The sequence below is a fragment of the Xenia sp. Carnegie-2017 genome, unplaced genomic scaffold (genome assembly GCF_021976095.1).
Source record: "Xenia sp. Carnegie-2017 unplaced genomic scaffold, XeniaSp_v1 HiC_scaffold_2, whole genome shotgun sequence".
In the NCBI taxonomy this organism is placed as follows: domain Eukaryota; kingdom Metazoa; phylum Cnidaria; class Anthozoa; order Malacalcyonacea; family Xeniidae; genus Xenia; species Xenia sp. Carnegie-2017.
The window spans coordinates 3,283,059-3,294,665 of record NW_025813482.1 but is presented as its reverse complement, the minus strand read 5'-3'; the positions used below and the strand labels follow the sequence as shown (position 1 = coordinate 3,294,665).

At 32.8% G+C, this 11,607-nt stretch overlaps 1 protein-coding gene and 1 long non-coding RNA gene across 2 annotated transcripts; both read right to left on the bottom strand.

The window, feature by feature from the left end:
* Positions 1–247: 247 nt before the first annotated feature.
* Positions 248–2,006, bottom strand: LOC124439744. Its single transcript, XR_006946439.1, has 4 exons — positions 1,982–2,006; positions 1,365–1,467; positions 837–932; positions 248–266 (listed from the first exon to the last, which is right to left on the bottom strand). It is a non-coding gene; the product is annotated as an uncharacterized LOC124439744 (long non-coding RNA).
* Positions 2,007–4,518: 2,512 nt separating this feature from the next.
* On the bottom strand, positions 4,519–10,358 carry LOC124440483 (tRNA-dihydrouridine(47) synthase [NAD(P)(+)]-like). The gene is given in 16 exon segments (XM_046990876.1): positions 4,519–4,747; positions 5,473–5,602; positions 6,138–6,201; positions 6,315–6,402; positions 6,543–6,590; positions 6,660–6,738; positions 6,879–6,975; positions 7,229–7,339; positions 7,522–7,587; positions 7,903–8,019; positions 8,187–8,249; positions 9,027–9,116; positions 9,531–9,572; positions 9,847–9,870; positions 9,872–9,986; positions 9,988–10,358. Coding segments are annotated over 16 exon segments (1,578 nt in total). The 3' UTR covers positions 4,519–4,674.
* Positions 10,359–11,607: the final 1,249 nt, after the last annotated feature.

The following is an 11,607-nucleotide window of genomic DNA, read 5'->3' as shown; positions in this document are numbered from 1 at the left end:
AACTTTCATTTTTATACGATAATTCTTTCATATGGCGAACACACACATGAATAATATGGAGCTTAATTGATTCATTTTGTTTCCGAATATTTCCACAAGCTTGCAGTAAAGCTATGTATGTCCATTGCCTACATCTCACAATGAAGTAAAACATTGAACCATTTGAATGATGAGTTCGTTCGACACTTACGTGCAGTTGACCTTGATTTCCACCTCAACTCCTTCAACAGTATTGAGAGCCTTGAGTTGAACCCGGAAGTAATTTTCTATAAAATATTTAGCATTCCATGAAAAATTAACATTGTGGCACAGCTCATATTGTATAGTTTATTTTAAAATGTTTTGGTGAGCTGCCAAGGTTTCCTTCAAATAGTATCAGGAGTGCTTAAATCTTTTTGTATTAAACTCGTTCAATCATTTCCCCTTTCGCCACATGCGTAAAATAAATCGTGAGGGCCGAACAGAGCAGACAGACAACGTTACATTTTTATACATCAATTTTTCGAGTACTCAAACAATAATCTTGCAATATTTATGAAAAATCCTGATGAATGAAATTTATTAAATTGATAAAGAATAAATATAATATTTCAGGATTAAAATTCAAAATCCAACACTTCAAATCAAGTTGTCTGGTTTCTGGAAAGCTCTAATTGTAAAAATTTATGGTTTAAGAGATCAACGATAGCGAATACCGTGTCAGATAAACGATTTATATTTACCAAAGCATCATGCAGCAGACATCACGTGGGATATGATATTCAGTGCATGCGCAATGAAATAAAAATAGCGATTTCCTTTGGAACTTTTTTAGAAAAGCTTGAAGATTTACTTACATCATAACTATCTTGAATAAGTTGAATAATATCTCTTGAATCACTACTCAAACTTCCGTAAGTTGCACCTGAGTCTTCCCAAGTTTTAACGAGCGCCTGAAGAAATTTTGGTAAAGTGCTTTTTTAAATTCGAAAAATCAAGTATACAGTTCAACCTAAAATCAATGCCCGAAAAAATACATTGAAGTAAATCATCAATTTTATGATATCATTTGTCAGTTGACTATTAAGTATCTTTACACTACGCATCTTCACAGTTATGAAGATACACTATCTTCAGAATGGAGACACAAACTATCTTCAGAGATATGAGCACAAACTATCTTCAGAGATTTGGAGACACAAACTATCTTCAGAATATGGAGACACAAACTATCTTCAGAGATATGGAGACACAAACTATCTTCAAGTCATGGAGACGATTTCGTTTCTCTTACATTACGTTCTACGTATATTTTGTTGAAAATGATTGCATAAACTAAAAACTTAGTGCATAAGAGCTGACGATTTCCTGTGAAAGTACATTACCTGATAAATATTGCTTACATATCGGGCTGACTGCTTACAGCAAAATGGGTTGGATGCCGGAGGACAAAATTCTTCCGTACAATTTACTTGGTGAAGGGTAATCCTGAAATGATAAATAAAGGTATGTACCTTAATGCATATGATGATTCACAAACACTAGCAGCATGCTAAAAAGCAAAAAAGTCAGTTTTACTAGAAACAACAATAAGCAATGCAGAAATATCCTAAGTTTCGTCTTAGGCCTCGTTTTCCTAGCGCTTCTACATTAATATCACTCTTCAGAAAGAAAAGAATTAGAAATCAAAGGATAGGGCAATCTTTCAAACCAATGCATATTTTTAATAGACAGACAACATGAATAATACTTAAACGTGTTTCAGTAAATGCTTTCCTTAACCGATTCAAAGTTGTAATGAACACTGTCTATATAATTCATAAATGATACGAAAGAGTAAACGTAACAGTTTAAATAGTAATTTGCTACAGTCTATTTATAAAACGCTTACGTAATGTTATGATATACAATGTACATCATTTTGTCAAAGTAACTGGCATCTTCTAGTGTTATCTCAGTTACAATCTTAGTTCAGTTGATACAATAACAACTAGCAACTCACCCAAATCAAAGATTTGTTGTAAAACGGACACCATTAACATCAGTGGCATTAGGGAACATCTGGCCTCATTTGAGTTAGCAACACCGCCAAACTAAATTTAAAAAGTTCAAAATTATAACACGAATACAAAATATACAAGGTTTTCATTCATTTCATTGGTTGAAGTATACACAAAGCATGGATATAGATATGCTTGCACAGGTTTAATGTCGCACACCTTTCTAAACTGTCAAAGAGCCATTCAAATAAAAAGAAGTAGATAGATACGTGCATTCAAATAAAAATCTCATGAACTTACTATTCCTTCACCAGCTATATGAAAAGTAGCATGTGTAAAAATAAGAACCATCTTTCTGGTTGTTTCCTTGCTCGCCAATCAAGTTCCTACAAATAACAAAAACTTAAGTACACAGTGTCTGAAGGAATAGAAGTTTTATCGAGCTACTTTTACCCAGCTTTCAAATAAATCTGGTCGACAAGAAAAATTCCCATAGAATCAAACATACATAAATATATACTGAAAGATTTGTGACAACAAGAACAAACCTTTTCACAGACAACTACTTGCATCAGAGCATCAAACAAGCCTTCCGGATACGTCCACGATTGCCAGAAACTGTTTGTTCACTAACTTTATCCTTCAAAACAAATGGACACATTGAAATTATACTCCAACCTTAATGATTATTCTAACAACAAACTACTCAGAAAACAACCATATATAAGATAGGTTGCAGGTTCTTGGGTTAACTTTGACTGAATAGACAGGATGAAACTCAAATCCTTGGTTGGACCGGCATTGTTCATCTTCATAAGTGAAGCAAGAATTTACTAATTGCAACAACGAAATATTAACGATAGAATATTTTCATTACTTGCAAATATGTTTAAAAATACGTAGGTCTCTACAACTCGTGAAAGTTTATATTTATGAGCAAGATGGCAAACTAAAACAGAACGAACAACAGAAGGCAGCCTTCGTCACATCTGTTAATTTTATCAGCATACGTACCGTTATATTTGGTTGAGGCAAAATAAATACCAGTATTAGAGTAGGGATTAGGTATGACATAGTCTGGAGAATTTAGAAATGGTTTATCATCCCACTCAGACCCACTGATGTAAACACAACAAGGAATAGTTATTGCTTGATGGCTATCTGATGAATAATAACTTATCTCCTCGAAATTCTTTCGTAAGACTGGTTTTAACTTAATAAAATGACAAGAGATTGTCATACACAGTACTTCATAATATACCAAACATCACATCTACATTTTTCCTTTTAGCTCGATTGAAAAATATCCTTAGTTGAAAATCAATGACCCATGTTCAGTTTAATCACTTAAACTGACTTCACTGATAATACAACCTATACATATTTCTCACGATCAGCAAAAAATGACGCCAAGACAGTGCCTGCCACAAAGACCAACAAGGTTTACTAATAGCATATCATTGTTAGCTGGACAATATATCTCAGCCAATATGCTAGTAAATGTATCGAAAACAGTAGAACAAAAAGGGAGGATATGAAAGCTTTTAAAACGTGTGTTAACTACGATTCGAATACAAACGAAACAACTTTTAAAATAAATACTCACATATTACCTGACCCAAGTAACGAAGATCTCTGATAGATTTATTTCTGGCCTAATATTTTTCTAAAATTAAGCCGTTAACTTATTTTGAAGATTGTTGATTGCCTATGTATAACTTCTGGATATCAATGTGTTATATATTCTATTTCTGCATAACATTTAGACATGACAACAAACCCAAAACATATACTTCCGGTATGGCAAAGCGGATGTGAGTAATGGATAATACAATCGCACAGGTTTACTCATGGTTGCAACTCAATACCAAGTCTAAACTCTATACAATATACATGAACGCAATACATCTGCTGATAGAAGTTAAGAGAGTCGACTGCCTCATAGAAACCTGGTTGTTTATATACATCATACTGTAATAGATATATAGGTACATGTGTAGTAGAAACAGAAAAATTATATCGAAGAACGATCACACTCAAATGCAACGTTGTCCAATGTCGGTTTACACTTTGATTTATTTCCCTTTTCGTCAGCAAAGGACATATTTGTTCAAACAGACGGAATGCACAAAACTAAACAAAACGCCTTTTTACTACGGGCTCGACCCGCATTAAAACCTTTTTACGCTAACATTAATTTTCAAAATGAAAAATTCATTTCGACCATGGTCAAACTCCCACCCCCCAAAAGTCCGTTTTAAAGTTGTGTCCACTGGTCTGTACTCAGCTCATGGATACATCACCAGAGTGGCCAAGGTGCCATGGACAAACAGCATTGAATCAAAGTAACGTTCTCTGTTCTTTTAAATTTTATTGATTTTTCTCTCTTCTTTCATTGATTTTCTCATGCGAAAAATCTATGAAATTAAAACAAAACAGGGAACATTTATTCTATCATTATGTCTAGAGTCTACACCTGGTTACACTTAATGAATAATTTCAAAGAATATCTGTGGCGAAAAATTGCGAACTACAAATGTACACGCAAAAAGATTATTAGGTTTTGTGTTTATCATTTCACACATGGCAAAATGATGCTTAACTATTTACAATCATATCCATCAACGTTCTCTACCACATCTACTAAGGAATAATTCAACGTTCCACAGCCATGAATTCTTAAGAGGTTTCCATTTTAAGAGTAAGAATTCGCTTTGTGTTTTGGAAGAAATTGAAAATCAGACGGAACGGGTCCAAGGAACATTTCACTGTAACAAAGATAAAAACACAATGATTGAAAGTCTAAAGAAAGACAGTTGAATTAATATTTTATCAGTATTTGATCTTTATTTACATATCATAAAAAAATGAAAAAGAAGTTCTCCTCTTTTTCTAACGCGCTTGATTTTCAACCAATATTTTTACATTTAGCAAACGATATAATTCGCACTCGCCAGTCCGTTTCACATCCCCCCCTTTACACCACACCTCTCCCTTCGCTTCACAACAATTATGTATAAATGTGAGCGAAAGGTATCAAACATGAATAATTGATGAACTTTTAGAAAATGGGAATTGAAAAGGAAAACGGAAAATAATCCAAAATTTTGATGCCTAGCGTTAATGCACGGTTTGGCTAAATTTCCCGAAGGTTTGTCTTTGACAACATGTGCCCCATTTTAACCCATTGTTTTCCAATTGCGTTTCCATTTTGTCATTTTCATGCAAGCTATTTCAAAAGTGTTTCTCGGTCACACAATTCTCAATCAAATAGCTATTACTTGCGAAAATTTCACTATCAGACGATCCATTGGAAGTCCAACTACCTATTCCATCAAAGGATTTTGCAGATTTTGATGCAATAACTTAATTGGGCTACAAATGTTGAGATCATTTTCATACTGTCAATTCCTGATTAAAGTTGAAAAAAATCGTAAAAAAGAAGACCTGTTTACATAATGAAACCCAAGGAAACCAAGAAGATAATATTTACCTTATTTTTACCCAATCTTCACACTTATTGCTCGCGAACAGTGTTTCCAAATCATTTCGTCCAAAATACGGTGGAGGTCTTTCATTGATTTGTTGTGGTAGTCTCTCAAGTAATCCAACGGAATATATATCTACGTTAATAATTTATGTATCGTATTTAAAAACAGGAATTTTCTAACAACCTGTATTTTCTTCATTTAATGAAAAATACAAAATTACAAAGGTTAGTAAGTATTGCACAGGATAAAAATGTTGAAGCAAAATAAGCACAGTACTCACACATACAAACTGGAATATTGATCACATGATTATGATTGATACAATTTCAACTTTATTTAAAACGGCGTAGGATATTTTCTCGTGTCATCAAAAATTCATCATTAATTGCAACGTGAAAATACTCGCAATGATCAATAAACAGGGACCACAGAAGATAATGGGACAGGGATGAGCAATATTAAAATATGTATGTTCTACTTTATTAGTTTCTAATAAAATGAATTTTTATTTCATATTGAAGCATTTAAATATATAAATGTGACCCACCCCCATTATTATAGATCTTCCTCTGTGGTCCCTGATGAATTGCCATTCGCCATACCATACGTTGACAAAAAATAGATTCGTTTCGATTACTTACGTAATACCTGCGTTAGTATGTCAAGCAAATTACTTGCCTGTATAGGAATGATAACCATTCTAAAAGAAAACGCCTTGTCCTTTCAACACCCTACATTACAACAAAATATGACAGTGTGTTTCACACAGAAAAAAGAATGTAAAAATACGTAAATGGCAATTAACACGTAAGGAAAAATGGAAAAAGAAGTGTTGTGATTTTACCTCGGTATCAGATCCCCAGTGCTCTAAACCGTAGTTCACGTATTCTTTGACAATATCTAATCGCTCTGTTGAGGATATATCCCAATGTCTAAAGTTTATGTTTGACAAGATAAATGAGATACAAGGCACAAACAACATGCTTATCTAAAAAAATATTCAATGATTTCAAACGAAGAATATAATACAATACCATAAACATATTGTTGTACATATATTGTAGTTTCACACCTTTTTTCTTTAATTTCCGTGAAAATCCACGGTTTTATCAGAGCCCCTCTACAAAAGAAAAAATATACTTAAAACAGTAAAGATTCAAAAAATACAAACAAATCTAAAGTTAGCTACCTTGCTATCATGACTCCAGAAACTCCAGTTTCCTGTCTGTGTCGCTCCACATCCTCAAATGAAAAAATGTCCCCATTTCCTGTGGATTTAGAAAAAACAGTTAAGCTAGTGTACAAAACAATAATCAAATTTTGAAATAATTTTTTTCAATAAGTTTTCATGCAAAAGTAAAACATAGCTACTACATAAAAATTTAAAAGAATCAATGCAATGACCAACCAAACAAAGGCATTGGGGAAGCGGCTTGAGCACACTGATGTATATAATTCCAATCTGCTGACTTAGTATAGCGTTGTTCACGTGATCTACCATGTAACTAAAGCAAAAAAATACTGTAAAAAATTTCTGCAAGATTTCCCTTTTAATTCAAGTTTAATCATACTAAAGGCTTTAGTATCATTACAACATTATTTTTAAAAAATGTCTTTGCTTTAGCTTTTAATGGAAAGTGAAAACCTAGTTATTTTTTACCAATCTTTAAAGAGCAGAACGCTATCAGTATTCAATAATAATATATGTGTTGAAAAATAAAATATTTATTCAATGATAAACTTTGGAGAAATACATACAGTCACAAGGGAGGCTCCCCAATTTCTGATTTTAGGAATAAGTTGAAGAGCATTCCACTTTTTATCATGAACGCCTGTTCTCATTTTTACAGTAAGAGGAATATCCAAGACCTAAAAATTTCACACAATCGAAAACAATTTCACAAAATACTTACAGAAAACAACATACATGCACTAAAATATTGTTGAAATAGTGAGAGAAAGATTATTACTAAGTGCAAACCATTTTTAAACAAAAGAAGCAAATTTTGAGGAAGATCATGAGGTTAAACATAGTAAAATCAAATCATTACGTGGTTCATTGCACAAACGATTTCTCCAAAGCGTCTTGATCTTTCCATCAAAGCAGAACCCGCTCCCTACAGAATAATTTTATTTGATATTTTAAAAGTAAACAAAACTATACATTATATACACGTAAGCACTGGTGGAATTTTTATGAAGAAAACTTATAATTATCCTCACTACTGCATAGCTAAAATTAACGATTTCAAAGCTAAAAAGCAAGAAGATTGGACATCAAATATTTTAAAAGAAAAGTAATTTGCGGGATACAAATGCAACACAACACTTCTGGTCATGTATTGAAAACAATTCCTATTCTATGATATATGATTATCTGAACAATAAATGAATGAAAAGCAAATCCTCACGTTTGTCAACAAATTGCTTACCTTATTAAAGACCAGATCGATGGGACATCCAACATTAACATCAATAAAATCAATTTCAGCCTGGTCTTGCAATAGTTCGGCGCATTTACTCATAGTATCGGGAAAGCTTCCACAGAGCTGAAGAAAAGGACAAATCAACGTGAAATAAATAGAGAATATAGCTAGAGCTTGTTATGTTCGTTGTCCTAGTTTCAACGGAAAAGCACGCAGACGAAAATAAGTAGATTGTATATGAAATGTATAGGTCTTTTTCAATACATTACGTTAAAAAACATAAACCTTACCTGGACACCAAATATATCTTCACATGAGTGGCGCTTTATTAAGGCCCACTCGGAAAGCGTACCCTAAAAACAGACCAGTTATCTTCTATGCATTAAGTACAACTAGAAACTAATTATTACAATGAACAATTTTTCTGTCAACCGGTGATTTCAGAAGTTTGATAACATTCATACAACATAAGCAATTCATATAATTTTCCCGCCTGCGAATGGTTGTATAATGATTGGCTCTTAGATTACTTCTTTGTCTTACTAACCAATCAGGAGCACAGTTTTCAAAAATAAATTGCACTGTATTTCTTTTTTTTGCACTTTGTTTCCTATTTTTGCACTGGTATCTACGATAAATTAGACTCCTCCAAACCAATCAAAAATGAGAAATTTTTTCATGTATATTATTACTTGCTAAAACGTGATTTGGTCATATTTGTCAATGATATGCACTGTTTTTTGTTTATTTTTATCTTAGGGACGGCATTAATACATCTTATAAAGTGTTAGTGAAAGAATGATTTTACCGACCTACATAGAAATAGAAATACAAAAAATTCATTATTCAAAATTATGGTCTGTTGATATAACAAACAGCCAAAACTTTTAAAACCAAAGAAATCCGACAATTCACCAAAGTTGCACTTCTATACAAAGAAACTGATGTAAGTAAATACAATAACATACAACTTATTGAATATGTACAGTAAGTTTACATATATACCTATGCATATGGAGAAAAAATAACTGAATAATCTGGACAACAAAAAAATAACCTAAGTGAATAAAACAAGATGTGTAGCAGTTAAACTTACTTCACCCATATGTACAATATACATAATCACAAACCTGGAGAAGTTTAGTACACATAGCCATTTCACCACATGTAACATCTGCTCCATGAGACTTGCATAATCTTCTGAAGGGTAAATTACCAACCTGTCATACCACAAATATTGAAAAATATCCATCATTCACAGAATTGAATGTACAAGATGTTAAGTACAACCATAAGACGCCCATGACATATGATGATACCAAATAGAATTTGTCAATGAAATATGTCATTTCTCTTAATCAAAGGTATGAATTAACAATTTGCACAAAAAAGTCATGTTATATGTACCTAAAAATTCATAATGTACATTGTCATGTGATAAGCATGTAAAAAAATGATTTTTCATGATGTCACTTAATTGAACATGACAACTTAGCACTTGGACACTAGCCAACATGAAAAAATAAATTGCTAAAAATGAGGTTTGTCGAGGACCAATCTGCAATATTTATGTACCGGTATAATTTATAATAATAATGTACCGGTAAAAAATTTATAAAGGATCAGCCACTTACTGTTGTAAGGGGAGCCAAATATAACTTGCCAGAGAAATCAATCTAAATTATCAATTACAAAATATCAATGAATAGTTTTATTGACAAAACAAATTAACTCTATGACTGGAAGATAAGACATTGCAGTGTAGAGCTTAACATTTATAGACATTTAAAAAACCTACAGTCAGTGATGACCTATCCAACAATGACATATTTCTTTAATTTTGACTACGATATGCTCTATAATGGTTGTTCACTCCAGCATCTCAAGGAAACATCTGCATTGTTCAATCAGCCACTAATTGAATATGCAAGAATTCACTTGAGAATTTACCTTCTTCTTTTCTGCAGGCTTCATACATTATCACATTCTCATTTGTGAAAGCTCCCAAAGTCTGTACAGTTTGATCATTATCTTGAGATTGTACCTTTGATTCTTTTATCTGCTTTATGTAATCATCAGATTTGGGAAATAAAATTGTTTTTCCTTAGTTTAACTTGCAAAGATTTACTTAAAATATTCATGATTTGATCATTGTATGATCCATTGCAACATTCTCTTGTAACATTTATAAAATCCTCAGTGAGATGCTGTTTGCCAAATCTACATGTAATGCTGTAAGGACAATTTCCATACAGCTCAAAGTTTCTGCACTTTCCAGGAATATCTGGCTGACGATGTTTTATTAAGATCTGTAAGTCATGAGAATAGTAGCATTTATCTCCAAATTTACACTTGCCATCTAAAAACTGCAAGCAAATCTTATCTTTTGCCAAGGGATTAGGATTCCTTGGTCTTTTCTTGTTCATGCCCTTTGGCGTTTCTTGTGGGTGGTTCATCCTCATTTTCATTCACAATTTCATTGCTTGCTTGAGTTGCATTTGTCAATAAATCATCTTTTTCAACAACCTCTTCGCATTTAAAAAGTTGATAAGGAAGTAGATACCTAAAAAGACGATGTACTCAAAAGTCAGTATTTTGTATTATTCTTTATGCCATGTGAGAAACTTTAGGATGGGATATTACAAACTTACAATCGGTCTCACTTACTGTGCCTTAATAGCAGCTTCTCCTCGGCGATATGGTATTTGATGATCACAAGTTTGTGAGGAGGAGTTACTTTTATCACTTTCGTCCGAATCAAAGGAACGAGTTGCCACAGACTGTATCGGAGATTCATTGGCAGCCATTAACAAAAGCAATAAGTGAATTTATTATACAACAATGTATCTTAGCTTACTGGTTTACATAATCTACCATCAACCATGGTACAAATGGCACAAAGTTTGTAAACTTTAAACGTTCTGTCAGGTGGATTTCTCAAGAGGAGTCATGATCAGTGAGGGAAGCTGAAGACTGTCGTGCAGACTGTCCAGTACTGACCTGCACTGACCTAAATATCTATGAGATCCTGGAATAAGCCCTCAATTGATTCTGTATGACTCTAGATACAATCTAATAATTATCGGTTACTCTCGGTAATTAATTAACCTCTTTTACTATACTATACAACTATTACAACTAGTGTACCTAATATCTTCTTTTTCAAAATAATAAATAATTACAATAAGTGTTGTAGCCATCCCCGCAAATTTTGTTTCTGCTTTGTAAATGTCAGAGAATAATCATTTTTCATTTTTATGAAATCTTTTGTTTTTGCAATTTGTGAACGCAGAAAAACTTGCACAGCAGGAGAAAATTTCCAGCTAAGTCACTGATTGGTGATTACTATAAAAAAGTTTTTTGAAGTCATTTTGTTTCACACAAAGGCATGGACGTAGGAAGATCGATGATAAACGGGGGCAATGCAACTTTAGTGGGAGACTAATTACGGGGCCTATTTGTTGGACTTTAATTCGAATTGAACAAAATTTACTATAAACAAAATTTTTTTTTATGAATTTAGAGAGACATTCATTTTTTTCATCCTTGCCAACTATAACTATCGTGTTTTATCTCAAATTAAGAAATAAAAGTTGTTTACTGTGTTTGTACAGTCTTTTGCAAGCCGAGGAGATCTATGGGAGAACTCGACAACAATCAGAGCTCAAGTGATTCATACCTTAATCCGAGGCAAATACAGTGATGTTTTTA